Source organism: Lupinus angustifolius, chromosome LG18 (genome assembly GCF_001865875.1).
Source record: "Lupinus angustifolius cultivar Tanjil chromosome LG18, LupAngTanjil_v1.0, whole genome shotgun sequence".
Lineage (NCBI taxonomy): Eukaryota > Viridiplantae > Streptophyta > Magnoliopsida > Fabales > Fabaceae > Lupinus > Lupinus angustifolius.
In genome coordinates this window covers 12840536-12856219 of record NC_032026.1, presented here as the reverse complement: position 1 = coordinate 12856219, position 15684 = coordinate 12840536, and the positions used below count along the sequence as shown (strand labels likewise).

Below are 15684 nucleotides of genomic sequence, written 5' to 3'. Positions count from 1 at the left end.
GCTAATAAGTACTTAAATCCTCAACCCACTCATTGCCAAAGAGAATCATTGATAAGATAAAGAAGCACTTCCACCTCAAACTCAAAATATTGGGTTCAAACATAACATATACTCTCCATTATATTGAAAATGGAAAAAGATCTCACAATCACAATGCATAGATCATCTTGCATCTCAGGGTGCATGATGTCCCCTTCTTGCTTCCAAGTCCACAACGAGTTTCAGTACACGAGAGTCCATTACTACAATAGCCCCATCAAGAGGACTAGAAGGGGCTTAAGGTGGAGAAACATCCTTAACAGGTTGATGAGGGAAGGCAAGACCTTGTGTGGATCCAAACCTATTATATCATTTCATTATGATCCTGTTAGCTACTCTCAGAACTTTGATGAAGGTTGCCATCTTGAGGATCCTAGAAGGTTTTGCCAAGTGTTTCCAGATGTTAGGTGGGATTTAAATGACTAGTTTTATATATTATGATTGTATTGTGATTATATAAGCATGTTGTATAGTTTTTAATGTAAGAAGGAGAATGACATTTGTCTTAGTCGTGCAACCAAAAATCGGGCGCCACTATTTTGATTCTTTAATATTATTGCTTACCAAATGGTACAAATCCACCTTCACTGTTATATATGACTATGTTATCCATATGCATCTTAATACCTAGATCTATCAATAGAGAATGTTTTTATATAGTTATCATATACATTAATGGAACTGGATCTACCAGTGTTATTTTATTCTTGTTAATGTACAATCTTTTTAATGGCTTCCGATTTTCTGTGTTATGTGTAGTGCTGCTGCGCTCAACCGATTGGATTCTCAATGCAAAATATGAAGCAGTTAGTTACACATGATGCTCAAATTCTCTAGTCACTACTCAGTGTACTAGAATCTAGAGCATGCCTAAGTAAGAAATCAAATCCAATCCCCTTCACATTTTTAATTTCCTTGGTGAAAAGAAGGGAAAAGGAGATATAGTTTGCAAAAGAACTCTTTTTTTGGACTGCAATCACCAAATAAAAGAATATATGCAGATTCTTGGGCTGTACAAATTGATGCCTTTTCTCACAGTGAAGCTCTCAGGAATCATTTTGTATCATTTTTGGTTAGGTGTGGTTGTTGGGTATATCGCTTAAATCTGAATATACATGTAGACACTGCTACAATTCATAGAACATGGTAGAGTTGTGTGAATCAATCATTGTATGTATACATAGGAATCTTCAATGTATTTGTTTTTTCGTTTTGGGATGCATAAAGCAACAAGTAACCTTTGCACGAATCAGATGCTGTAATCTGAAATTGAAAGCACAGTTTTATGAAATCATGCATTGCATGAAAACAGAGTAGTATTAGTACTAATCAATTTTTTTTAAGAATGTGACAGTTCATTGAATCTTTTTCCTGCTTTGCCATATATTTTCCAACTGCCATCTTTTTCCCCAAACCTAAAGGTTGAAGTACTAAATAATTATTTATCATCGTTATAAATATATTATCACCACTTTTATTTTTGTTGACCAGTATCCAAAAAATATTATTTAAGAAATACAATAGAAAAAAATAGTTTTTGTAATAAAGTAGACTCTACTCAACATATGAAAACATCAATTTTAAAGGAAAAAAATCATTTTTTCTTTCTCAAACAATGTTCTCACATTTGTTAACATTCTCATTGTTTAAAGAGTTATTGTTATGAGTATGGATGGGTATCACGATCTCTCATTCCATGAGTACTCAGATCTTTATATTTTTTTAATATTTTAAATATTATAAATTTTCATTACTTTGAAATTATGTATAATCAATTTCATTATTATTTTATAATTAATTTTAATGATTGTGATCTATTGTTTCTGGTAATATCCTACCTTTAAATGTGGTTTAAACTATTGATTTACTTCATTTTTGCAAAGACTGTGGTCTCTTTCCCATATAATTGCTATATAGTATGTAGTACTAAACGAACCACTAACAAAAATTGATAGGAATAAGATTTTATTGTTTGGCGGAAATGAAGGTTAAATGGGGAGAGGAGAAAGAAAAATGTGATACCAACTCTACTTTTATACTATTCTTTACGTGCAATTAGGAAAAAAAATTAGACTAGAACACACTTACCCTACATCGCACTAAGAGCTTTGATACTTTGAATGAAGACTATTAATATCTTTTAAGGGACTGAAGTTTGGAGTTTATTGAAGGATAGAAACAAACTTGTGTTTGATAGTGTCCAAATTGAATTGCAATCCTCAATTGACTGTGCTTCTGTGAGGAATGAAGGGTTGGTGTATCGTACTCCTCCTACTCATGTAGTTTTAAATTGAATGTTAGATGCATTTGGTCTAGGGATGTGAGGTCCTGATTTTGGCTAAAATGTCAAATATTCGATTTCTGTGAGCGATATTTGTTGGGAATGACAAACACAAACCGAAAAGAAATTAGTTCCTTACCCTAAAAGGGTGAGAGATATCTTAGCAGTACAAAAAAGAATATGAGAGAATTCATGTTCAACTTAAGAGTGCTGCTTGTGGTAGGTTGCCAATAGATAGTTCTGGTCCATTTATGTTTGGGCTCCATTCTAACTTACATGTTCTAATCACAATTAAAGTTGAAATGTGTGACACCTCTTATGGCGTCTCAGAATGAAAATAATTGTAGGAATTCAAAGTCTTCTGGAGATCGATGACTCCTCCTACTCATAGATTCCCCTACCATTGTTATGAGCTTTTGTGAGAGATTAGACCTTACCAACAATAGTTGAAGAATTTCATTGATTCATGCTTTTAGAGATCGTTTGCCTTCCTACTATTTGCAAGACTAAATTACAATGACAGTAAAATTATACATAATATTTTCTTATTTACACACATATAAATTATCTATAACTTATATACATATGTTAATTAACTTATCCCTATAAAAGTGGTGGGTATAATTACTTTAAAAATGAATTAGGATTAGCATCATCTTTTTAGTATTGAACACAAACAATCAAATAAAGTTCATACAATAAACAAAAGAGAAGAATATAAGAGAATTTGATAATAATGTTTGACTATTTATGCATATACCCATATGAACGCTAAATATCTATCAAAATAATATTAGATATTTGACAATAAAATCACAAGTTCTAGCACACTTATAGTCCAAATGTCAACTAGTTGTTTTTATTGGGTGTGATGCAAGTAACAACAAATAACTTGAAGATATTGATACTATTTTACATTCCAATACTATATAAACTTCATATAATAACATAAAAATAATTTTCATTATGTGTGGACCTGTTTTGGTAAGCCTGTTCTACTTAGTTCAACGTGTTTTGGTAGGACAAGTGACTTTAGCTCAAGCAATTGGTCTACTCCTTTTGATGATTAAAAAACGATTTCTAGGACAGATATTTTATTCCTCCCCCAAGATATTTTCCTTCTTTTCACTTTGTAGAATCAGAATCACTCACATCACATGTACTTGAATAATAATTAAGAACCATTCTTCTTCATTCTTTCAACTTCCATCTTCTCTTTTTCCACTCATGCAAATCTTGCTCATTTCCTTTGTTTGACTGCATGTGCATACAGAAGATGCACACTATTATTGACTTACTGTATCACTGGTGAGCTGATAAAAACATGATAATTGGTATGTTTCGTTTTGCCCTTTAATTAATATGTTTCACGTTTTAATATCATGTCATGTTCTATTTTGCTTTTAAAATACCCAAAAAGTAAAACCTGAATTTCCAGTGAAGGAAGGTTAACAACATGTGCTAAATGTGCATAAAATTCACAGTCAACAAAAGGATTGCATTTGTGTGAAGCTATGAGTAGCAGCACCATTTGTATGTAAGATGTGATAGGATTCTCTTATAGTTTTTAAAATAAAAAGAGGTCTAATGCACGAGGCTTTAATTTAGCGGGGTATGTGTGAGGTATGTGCAGGATAGGTATGCAGTCTTACCTCACAAATGGAGGAGCGGTTTCAAGAATTTGAACTCGTAGGCCGTGACCTCATAGTCACTAAGCAACAATAGATTTAGTTTTTAAGATGATAGTTACATTGTGCAAAGGCTTTGTTTTTTTTACTACCTAGTAGGTTTGATTCTCAAAAGGCATGCATCCAAAATAAGTGTTCTAGAGATGAACTGCAGAAACTCCTTTTCTTCTTTTTGGTAAAAAGAAGGTAAACTAGCTAAATAAGCAAGGACTAATCTCTCTGTTCCTATTTAGTGGGGAGGGGGATGAAGAGAGCATTCGAAAAGTTTATCCTTTTGCTGAGAACTATGCAGAATGACAAAGAATCTAAAGTCTAGTAGAATTCATGGTGAATTGCTCATAGAATTCTTATTTTGTTATGTCCATGGAAATGTTGGTTACACTTACAGAAATAAACTTTTATGTCCATGCTATAGTATTCCAGATCTCATGCAGTCACATCCATATTACATTTTGCAAACATAATTGTACTGATTAGTATTTATATAAACAATCTGATTTCTGGAAGCATATTCTTCTTTGCTAGGATTCTTATTTTGAGTGAAGTGAGTAACATTCATTGACAAATACTCTTCACTTCTCCACATGTGATTCTTAAACTGATAATTCATCATATCTCTCTTTTCCAAACATAGTATTAAAATATGATACTAAAGAAGACCTTCATTTTGTGGCACTGCCACTGCCTGATGTCTCACACGTTTCTTGATCAGGTTGGCTTAATTGAAGTTGGATCAATGCTTGTGGACCCCTTGCTGCATGAACATCAAATGGAATCGGAACAAATACATTTCTTCTCACAGCCGCATCCGTTGTGCCATAGACCTGTGGCATCAACACTCATTGTTAAGCAATCAGTACTTTCTATTATCAATTTATCACAGTTCATAGCCCAAGTGAATGTAAGGATCTTGTAATTTTGGGATGCCAGATAGGGTAACTTAACCAGGCTACCTTTTTGCATAATTGTGTGTTTTCTTGTTGAATGAGGTTTACTTTCTTATAAAGCTCCACATTTTCCTGATGGATAAGTTTGCCCTGTATTTAAGAAAATAAAGTAAAAGGGTCAGTCACTAGTCAGTGTTATAAATATTTTTCAGGGCAAGTAAGCGAAGATGACTGCTCAGCGAGACCTTTTGGTTCAGCTCTCGGATTTCATCTGTTAGAATTTGCTCCTGCAGAGTTTGATTAAGTTTGTTAATTGTTTTCAAAGTGATTAAATGGTCCTTAATGAGATAATCAAACACATATATCTTCATAGCCTCTTAGGATGAATCTAAAAGGTTGTTGACCTTTTTCATCCGGACACCTTGGAGACTCACTTCGAGTTGATTCTCTATATCTTGTAGGTTTCTGACACTCAAACCGGAGAGCCGATCTCCCATCATTTGCCTGTGTCCTCAGAATGTTAGTGTTCTCGTACATTCATGAGATATGCAAATTCATTCTATTCAATCTTTTTTATATAGAAACTTATGTGGGTTTGGCCGTAAAGCTTAATTTCGTTGATTTGGCAGGGTAGCTAACACAAGTGTAAATTTAATGGTAGTGGATGACATTAACAACTGCATTGTTTATTCCAGCTCCAAGGGCACTTTCAAAGCAGCTGAAACATGCAATGAGTAAAATCATAGTGTTTCATACTTTTAATATATATATAAGATGACCTAGTTTGGAATGTCTTTACTTACTTCATTGTTCCTTCTTTTCAGTGCTTTTTGTTGATTTATACAGCAGTAAGTCTGTTTAATTTTTAACTTTCTGCAAATAGAACTAGAAGGGCATATTATAATTTTATTTCTAATAATTTTGAGACCAAGTAGAGTTTGCAGTGATAATCAAGTCCTAATCATAATATGTAATTGACATTTTGTTGGACCAATGCAGCATGCCATAACACAGTCAACCTACTATAGCACACCAATACCTTCTGAACTGCATTGAAGTTTTTCCAGAACTGTACCTGTTTAATTTCCTTAGTAGAATTGAAAAATGTTTTGCTAAATAAATTAACAGAAAGGTTGCACTTGTACCGATGGTTTTCTTGTAGATTCTGTAGTTGCTGCCTTAAAATGTCTGCCTCCTTTTGCCAAAACTATCAATTGTCAAGCAAAATATGTAAATGTGTAATTTGAAAGTGGGGAATGCAAAAGGATGATTTTCTTCATTTTGAGATAGATGCTAGCAGAATTGCTTTCAACATGAGACAATGAAATCTGAAATGATTTTGATGTAAATTTACAAACTGATACTCAGATCCATGATAACCATGTGTAAGTTTTTTCTATATATAATAAAGCCAATATGCCTTTTCCATTTGGCATCTAATATATAACCACTATTAGAAACTTGTACACAACACTCAAAAACCTTACTAATTAAATATCAATAAAAAACTGTTAAAGTTTGACATTGATAGTCCCTTCAAATCCCTAAGAAAAAAGGTTCTTGCCATAGAAAGAGCAAATTGGGATAGCAATATCGAGTCCTAGCAAAACACTCGTTTGTGAGTTGAGTTCTGTAGGGGAAGGAAAGGAAAGATAAAACTTCAACGTTATCTGACAAGTGCATTGTATGACTGTCAAGCCTTTCCCTTTCCTCTATTACCCTCCCAAAACCAACTTGCAAACAAAACCTAAATAAAAAATTCTAGCTAGAGAAAACCACAACTCCAAAATAAACTTTTACTTGAAGTCTTATTCTCCACCAGCACTATATGTTGATTGTTTAATTCCCTATATGTTGTTTTAGTGATATTCACTTCCTCTTTCCTCCATCTTGGAGGAAATAAAATTGTTGTCATTTGAAAGGGTAAGAAAGTAAGGAATGGACTGCCTCCTAGCCCTTCCACTGTTTCAGAACTTAGAATGCTGACTCCCAAATAAGGCGTTACATTCTAACCCTTCTCTCCCTTGAAACAGTGCTTGGACTGAACTGATCAACATAAATATTTATCAGCTTATTTTAGAGTCAAGTTCTCATGATGTACTAAATCAGCCATTTCTCCTCATTGATAGTGTGAAGAATGCTAATACTAATGTTTGGCACTTCTGCTGTATGATTGAATATATTCTAGTAATACTGTTCAATCAAAACAAACAAACTATTTTCTAATGGAGTTATGTTAATATGGCAAATCATAAATCATAACTCCTAGTTCGTTTGATTTGGTTGATTAGGATTCTAGAATATAAGTTTTGAAAAAATAGAATACATGTGATTTATATCCATGATTGAAGTTGGATCTTAGGAATCATGCTTGATCCTGACTTTCATTTGTCTAGCAAAAGCAATTGTGTTGCATTCTTTTCATCTTTTGCTAGCTATTCTGAATTTTTAAGATATCAATAGCACTATTGAAATAAAACAATTAATTTTTTTGATAATTTTGGAGGACAAGAATGCATTTTAGCCCCAGTTTTATAATGTGATTGTTGTGGTTTTATGAAGACGATAGTTATAAGAGGTTATACTGGTTTATTACTTCTTCAATATCTAGTTACTTCACAAGAACTAGCAGCAATTTTGGGTCTGACATTTTAACTAGGTAAATATTTAGTAAATCTTATTTATAAACAATAGAATACAGATTAATCTCACATTTTGCATTTTGTGTGATGCAAAAATGCAAGATGTGACCCAAATTATCCATAGCTTCCTAGTTATGTGATCATATATACAAGGAGCTTGAACTATTTGTTTAGTATTCATGACTATTGTATTTTTTTGGGATTGTATACATGCTTGTTAATTATCATCTCTTCTGAAGATTGTTGTAGTCATTAGATGCCATTTTTAGTTTGTTTTATGTAATATATTTGTGCATTCTCATTCTCTTCATGTTTATCAAAAAGGAGGATTACTGATAGATTATGAAGTTAGAAGATGGTTATTCTGGTAGCGCTTGTGCTTCAATTGAATTTGATGCACATGATTCCAGAAAATTTTAGAGAAAAAAATTTATGCAGTGACAGCGTATGAGTTTTATATGTCACTCATCATCCGTCGTTCATGTTTAATTATCATTGTCTCTTAAAAAAAGTAATACAACTAAAGGTAGATGATGTACTGACCTGTATAAATATTTATGCTGATAATGCATAGATATTATACCCAAATTTTTAACAATTATGTGAGACAAAATAAGTTCGTTATTGTTCCTAGAGTGACTAGCAGTTAACAGATTAGCCAAAATTATATCTTGTTCTCTCACTAAATCATAAATTATGACTACCTAATTTGGGGGAGAGGGGGTGATTGTGCTTTTATTATGTATAAGAATAACAAATTATGTGCAGTTTTGTTTTAAGGTCGTAAAATATGTTATATATTGAGCATAATATGCACACTTAATGTTACTCTTCAATAAATTCATGAATAAACTAAAAAACATAGATGGAGCTCAACTACTCTATACTTGGTAGCTGATATTTATGGACATTAGAGAAGAGTGATTAACAGAGAGCATACCTTGACTTCTGATTCTGGATTTATCAGCTGTTGGTTTTCCCCCTTGCATGTGTTGTATCTCTCAATCACTGATTTCATGCTGTTCATATAAAAGAATCATCAGACTTTTAATTTGTTTAAGGATATTTCTAGAGTACCATTGATCATGAAAGTTGTATGGGGAAAAGATATGGTGATAGCATATATAGCATCTATCAAAACATCAAAAGGTATATAGGCCTTGATTATCTTTATTTAATTGTTAATGATCTCTGCATTTCTCCAAGCTGCTCCTATTTTTATACTATAATGTATGACAAGACAACACAAGTTCAATATTAATAATAAGGTTGTTGGTTTGGGAATAAGTTGAAAATAATCTCTCAAGGAATAAGGTTGTGTAAATCCAATCCTTTACATATTCATTAGGTGATAGGAGCCTTTAGCACTAGGTCGCACTTTAATGCATGACAAGCTAAGTATATCAGAGGATCAAATTATCCAAGTCATTGTGCAGATAATACTGTATAGATGCATGGAATGAGAATATAAGATGCATCTTGTATATATATTTAAGTAGACCGTTAAACCTCTCATGAGATGAGCTCAGCTGACTCCATATCTGAGTGCTATATGCTCTTCTTTAAATTTGTATTGCCTTTGTCCATTATTTCGGATGGAATACACAGTTTAGCCTCTTATAATGCTATGATAACTATTTAACATAAGGACCCCAATTCACAAATATCTTTTCTCCATAATAATTGTCCCTCCCAGCCAAGCTGTAAGTTTTTATACTACATTTTATTGTGAAAGTAAATAGGAATTTATTGACTATGTTTAGCTCACATCTAATTTAAGCACATAAATTAATTGGCATGGTTTTTTCTGACTTAATTAAGAGGCCTGCAAGTTTAAGTTTATGGAGATACTTAAATAATTGTAAGGATTGAGAATTCCAAAAGTTTGGAGATATGTAACAAATAGGATAAAGAAAAATAACAACAAATGAATATAATATAACATTTCGACAAAAATCTTAACGTATTAGATTTATAGATTTAAGTGTTCATCTCCTTATATAACCTTCAAACTATGCATTATTGACCAATATGAGACATTTTAACCACATTTAATACACACCTAATTTAAGCAACTACATGGGTTGCATCTAGCTTAACTAAGATGTGTTGAGTTCGAGTTCATATAGATGTAAATGTGTTAAATATTTGGTAAAAATAGTTGTCACCCATAATGACCCTACTTGGCTCGAGCTGGATTGTTTCTTGTGGGAATACTAGTTCATCAAAAGAACAATATCTTGAAGAGTGTTCATGGTTGTGAGATTGGAGATTGTTAAGATTGACCCAAATTTCTTTTTGGATAAGTATTAATACAACAATCATGTAGACTAGATCTAGTATGTTCGGTTGTTGACCCTAACCAGTGGTGACAGTGGGAAGGAATAACAATGAAAGCTATAGCAAGCCAAAATTGTTGAGTGCCGAGCTAGAGGATAACTATATTATTATAAGTTTGTCTACATCAATATTTGTCGATAACACTTTATCTGATGCATGCATTTATTTGTATTGCTTTTGGGATGGGAGTGGGATATGCTCTAGCAATCAGTGGTTTGCTAACAAACACTAGCTTCCACATTCTCAATGTACTTGACATGACTAAAAGACATATACAGTATCAGCCAAAGATATAATTATATATATGCAAAAATTGGAAACATGCATAACATCAACTTCCGTCTAAAACTGGAATAAAAACTATAAAGCGAAAGGCATATAAAGAAAAAGAAAGGTATTAAAAGTGATTAATTTATTCAGAAGCGAACTGTATAATATCTGTGGTTCTACTATAGCCCAATGGTTTGGTGGATGATGGGTTAACATCATGTCCTTACTTCTTATAGGGACATAAAATCCCTACCTAAAATTTCTAAATTTCAACCTACATATGAATATTTCCATGAAGTACATAATATCATTTGCTGAATAAATTAACTCTGCATGGGCGAGAAGTTTCCATATAAACTTCCCCCTATTCTGCATTCATCCTATGTTCTTTTGGACCTTTGGTGATTCCTCTCAACTCTCAAGAATAAAAATATTCAATAATTCATGCTTCGAGAAAGGTAGACGATCCTATTAACCAATAAATAGATCTCTTCTCCACGGTGCGTGCTGCCTTCGGATTGGCACGAGGGAAGGTCAGGTTAAGTGTTTTTAATTAAAGATGTAGTAAAATTAGTATAAACTTTCATCTAAAAGTTTAGGTTTTTTGAGACTTAGAGTCTCAAAAATCAAGTAGATTTACAATCTCCATTGTTGAAAATGTATCTATAACCTTACCAGAGGCTTAAATTTTTTTGAATAACCTGACCAATATTATCATAATCAAACCAGTTCTTTTTTCATTATAGGTCCTTGAGTCTTTCCATAGCATCTGGCAACCATACGTGAAAAGGGATTGGGCAGATTAAGCGATAGACAAAATAACAAAAAGGACATGAAGTAATTGATAGGAGTCCTATATTGAGTAGAATGACAAACTCAATGTGGTACTTAAGCCATGAAGCTTTTCCACCTAACAAACTAGTCTTTTGGATTTGACTCTCCTCATGTGCCTATGTCCTAACAACTGATATTTTTCATTGAGAGTTGTCTCAGAGAAAGGGCTACCTATAAGCTAGATTAATATATATTACCGAATACTGATAGGTGACTGAAGCCGCTAAAAGAGAAGGAATACCATCGGGTCAGTGTCGATAGAGTGAAAGTCGCCATGAACATCAACCTTTAAAAGGGGCGGCAATATTAGGAGTCGTACATTGAGTAAAATGACAAACTCAATATGATATTGAGTTTTCTAAGAGCAACTATTTGGTGATATCTTTCTTATTTTTCCAAGATAGTGTCAGAGCTATATCCTACAAGAACTACTGGCAGAATGAATCTTGATTCACCTTAACTACTACTGCCAAAATCTGAGAATTAAATTAGTGATATAGATCTTGGCTCAAAGCCTCAAAATGTGAATATGCTAGAACTTTGGTGCTTATATCCACGCATATATTGGTTGCATTGTAGTCTTCACTTCAGACTTCAGAGGTAAGAGATACTTATACTGTGATTCTGTTCATATCATAAGCATACCGGACTTATATATATAATGAGGAGGAACATTTACACAATACACTAGTGTTCATATTCAACAGTTGATCTTACAGCCACAAAAACAGTTGGATGAAATTAAGATTGCTGAAGATAAACAAGTGCAAGTGAATAATAAGTTACACCGATATAATATATCTTATTGCAGAAATAAGGATCAAACCTGGTGCTTGCATATTCATAAAGCTTTCCAGTGTTGGAGAATATGACAAGTCCAACTTCGGCATCACATAGAATTGCTAGCTCTTTGGCCTTCTTGATCAATCCCTTTCTCCTCTTTGAGAAAGTTACTTGCCTGCTCGTAGAGTTATCGATCCTCCGAATCACAATCTTCCCTCTTCCCATATCTTTTCAACCCTTTATGCACCTAGGGTTTCCCAAATAATCAAAGTAATTCAAAAGTCATATCAAAATCACAAATTAATTCACTTCCGTAAAGCTAAAATCAGTTTATGACAAATGAATACTTACTTGGTAGAGCGAAAGCGAGACTAGCTAGTTGGCTATTGAAGATCAATGCGGTGCAAGAATATTGTGATGCCTTTAATTTCCATTTTCTATTCTTATAAGCAGAAAAGTTCAGAAGCTGATTGAGGGATAGATTATTATAAAAAAACTACCTACTACACGAGAATCTCATCTAATCAAAGAGGAAATACTGTTTCGACATCTGAATTTGTGACATGTTTAAATTAGATTAGTGTTACGAATTCTGGGTAGCGAAGATCTAGTTTACTTTCTACAATGGAAATTATGGAATGCATACTCTAAGTGCAATATTTAATGGACTGTTTTGAGAATTCTTATGGCGCCGTCAGCCGTATAACTCTCTGACACGTTACAAGTGCAAATATATATATGTAATGAGTTAGATTGCAAGGAAAATGTTATGAAACACAAGAACAAATATAAAATATTATGTCACTTCTATTATTTATCAACATTTTTATACAAATAAAAACAAAAAATAAGAACTCCTCTCTCCCATATCTTTCATTCATTCTTCACATGTTTACCAATGCCCAGTGATAATACGCACATAAATCACTTTTTTATATATAAATTTCCACCACTTGTTCTAAAGAAGACCCTAATAGGTATTCCTAAAATCAAGAAACATAACTTTTATTTTATTGTTATGATTATTAATGCAAATTAAATATTTTATTGTTTTATTTATGATTATTAATGCAAATTAGAAAAGCATGATTATGATTAACATGAGGTATCCTACTTACTTTGGTCGAAACATATTAGTTTAATTTATATTGATAAAGGATACCACAAATGATTGTTTTTTTATAAGCAAATGTATTAAAAAAAGGCACAAGGCTTAATCCAATTACAACTTACAAAAAAAATCAATACAAGAATATAGGTCCTTACACCAATAGGCAAAAGTGTAAGTAGATGAACCCATATTTTTTTTAGAACCATAACACAAATAATTGTTTTTTTAACCCATATTACCTTAAACATGAATTATAGTGGAATAGGAGAAGTAACTCAGTTCCTTAAACCCATTAGCAGAGATAAAACTTATTTTGATGATCATAATGCTTTGGAATGAATGCTTCACCGACTAATTAGCGATTACTCAAAAATATCCTGTCCATCTAAGGCCATTGTTTTTTTGCAGGCTCCGGTTGAATAAATTAAAGGATAGTGGTGATGTAATGTATGTGGTAGAATATCATGAGTCTAATGAGTATTCATTACTACAGTATAACATATGAAGAGTATGGAACTGAAAATTAAAAGCAAAATAATGATATATTGAAGTCTCATAAGTTTGGTGAGTCTTCACTAGTATGGATGCTCTTGGTAAGCTGAGAAGTAGCTAATGCACAGAAGGTTTTGTCATGCATGGTTAGCATATATCCTAATTTGGTAAATTCATAAACAATGACTCATAACTTCATTCAACTTAGGATGTTAGATGAAATTTTGACAACTCAAATTTTAGATTCTACCAACAAATAAGTCTTTATCTCATTAGGCAGAGTTAACTATATAAAATCGAATTACAACATAATGTTCTATCATAAATTATATTCATTAACAAAATATACTACCCTACCACGATACAGACCCAGGTTTATTTCTCAGTTAATGCAAATAAAGTATTTTTAAATATATCTATGTGTGCTTGATGTTATATATAGTTGATTGTAAGTCTAGATAAAAGGTAAAATATTATATTAGGCAATTGACCGGTAACATAAAACTTTGTTGGATGTAGATCAAATTTTAAATTCTATTTTACCATAATTCATATCTTTATTGAGTAACAGATTTATTGAAGGAACCATACTCCTCTGTGGTAAAAGGGAAGTGTTTTGTAAAACAATGTAAAAACAAAATGAAATAACAATAATATCCTTCTATTTATATTTGTAATAACATTTTATCTTTAAAACTAGTATAAAAATAGATAATAAAATATATTCTCAAACAACGAAACAAATTATCTCCTCCTGCCAATAAAAGTATAACATATGTATCATTTTATTTAATTTTAAAAATATTTTTATAAAAATAATTAAATATAATAAATATCATGATTTTAATGATTAGAAAAGATATTTTATCTCTTTATATTTTGAGATACTTTATTGTCATAAAAATAATATTTCTCTATAATGAAGATATCCCTATTGCCTATTGAAGTTGTCATTTATTTAACTCCCACGATCCAAATTCCTCGTATAGATCGTCTAACACTTGCCTGGCACTGACAATGTGACACACATGCGGTCACGAAATCCTCATCTGCCAACCGATGGAAGCCTTGGCACACTTGTGACCATCGGTGAACAAACAGTCTGACCTGGAAAGGGTTGACACCACTTACTAAGGTAAACAACCATATATATTATTATTATTTCATTTATTATTTATATTTAATTATTATTGATTTAAAAAAAATTAAATGAATAATAAATAATATAATAATTATATATAAATCTTTTATATATGATATAGATTTTATCCTTTATTTATAAATTTATATTTTTGTTTTGGGTCTTGGAAACTGGAAAGTACTCGATTTGGTTAAAGTGATGATCAGGTGCAAATAGTCGTAAAGTTTGGTCCATTGTCTCTAATTCCCGCTTTCTATTGGTTAAACCCACGTGAGTAGTGTTTAATATTCCATTAACCAATAAGATTCTATCTTATTTAAATATTTCATGTTTCTACTTGGACTAAAATTAATGGTAAAATACTATAATAAGTGCTTACATCTAGGAGATTAACCAGGTGTCAATCATCAGTAAATCATATGTACACAGATTTCAACCTAGAAAAAGTTTGTCTACATGTAGTAAATTTGCACAGTACCAACTTGCATGTTTTAAAGTTGTGTAAGAATCTTTTGGCCAACATATTCACAATTAGCGTGTTCCTTTTTTACATAAAAATGTTATTATTATTCAGATTGTGGAAAATGATGCTTTTACTGGTCATCGTGCCAATCTTTCTCGCTAGTTTGTGGTGGAAATATCAAATATATAAAGTAAACAGTGATGCACGTCGAACTTGATCATTAATCATTATTTCTATTCTACCCCATCAAGTTTATGGGTATATAGCACTAGGGAAATAAAAGAAGGTCTATATTTTTCCTTAGAAGTAGGGTATGTATGTCCCTATCCAATTATAATATATGATTCTCAGGTTGATGAGTTTATTTTGCTAGAAGAAAAATGTAATTCATAGCTTGTTGTATATGTTTGTATTGGGTCTTGATAGTTTGGGCTTGTAAACATTGTCTTAGTTTCTTAGCAACCATACAAGAAAGAAAAGAAGATAATTGAAAGAGCAAAAATAGAAGAAAATATTGAACTTTTATTATTAGAATTGAATTCTACACAAGGCAAAGTGCAAGAATTTATACAATGAAAAAAATTGATAGTTACTTGAAACTCAAACTACCATTTAAAGTAAATATAATCATAACCGAATATAAGGCATATTTAACATCCCCTCAAGTTGGTGAGTGAATATCATTAACTCTTAGCTTGGGTAGAAGGTACCAA

The 15684-nt window shown here is 32.0% G+C and overlaps 2 protein-coding genes and 1 long non-coding RNA gene across 3 annotated transcripts; 2 read left to right on the top strand and 1 right to left on the bottom strand.

Moving 5' to 3' along the window:
* Nucleotides 1–1234, top strand: LOC109332273. The gene is made up of 2 exons (XM_019567201.1): nucleotides 1–446; nucleotides 799–1234. The coding sequence occupies exons 1-2, from the start codon at nucleotides 130–132 to the stop codon at nucleotides 839–841; spliced, it is 360 nt and encodes a 119-aa protein (XP_019422746.1). The 5' UTR covers nucleotides 1–129; the 3' UTR covers nucleotides 842–1234.
* Nucleotides 3295–5927, top strand: LOC109332269. The gene is made up of 4 exons (XR_002105887.1): nucleotides 3295–3654; nucleotides 4721–4852; nucleotides 5357–5414; nucleotides 5525–5927. It is a non-coding gene; the product is annotated as an uncharacterized LOC109332269 (long non-coding RNA).
* On the bottom strand, nucleotides 4344–12345 carry LOC109332268 (MADS-box transcription factor 23-like). Its single transcript, XM_019567196.1, has 8 exons — nucleotides 12116–12345; nucleotides 11808–12011; nucleotides 8478–8556; nucleotides 6041–6102; nucleotides 5300–5399; nucleotides 5141–5182; nucleotides 4962–5045; nucleotides 4344–4832 (listed from the first exon to the last, which is right to left on the bottom strand). Exons 2-8 carry the CDS (start codon nucleotides 11987–11989, stop codon nucleotides 4671–4673), a joined length of 711 nt encoding a protein of 236 aa, XP_019422741.1. The 5' UTR covers nucleotides 11990–12011; nucleotides 12116–12345; the 3' UTR covers nucleotides 4344–4670.

Bases quoted from the DNA above. Each gene is read 5' to 3' on its own strand.
- LOC109332273 (XM_019567201.1), top strand. From the start codon at position 130: ATGGAAAAAGATCTCACAATCACAATGCATAGATCATCTTGCATCTCA. The intron at 447-798 runs GTGGGATTTAAA...TGTTATGTGTAG, and splicing joins CAAGTGTTTCCAGATGTTAG to TGCTGCTGCGCTCAACCGAT.
- LOC109332268 (XM_019567196.1), bottom strand. From the start codon at position 11,989: ATGGGAAGAGGGAAGATTGTGATTCGGAGGATCGATAACTCTACGAGC. The intron at 5,400-6,040 runs GTACAAGTGCAA...CTGAGGACACAG, and splicing joins AATCTACAAGAAAACCATCG to GCAAATGATGGGAGATCGGC. The intron at 5,046-5,140 runs GTCTCGCTGAGC...TCTTAAATACAG, and splicing joins TCCGAGAGCTGAACCAAAAG to GGCAAACTTATCCATCAGGA.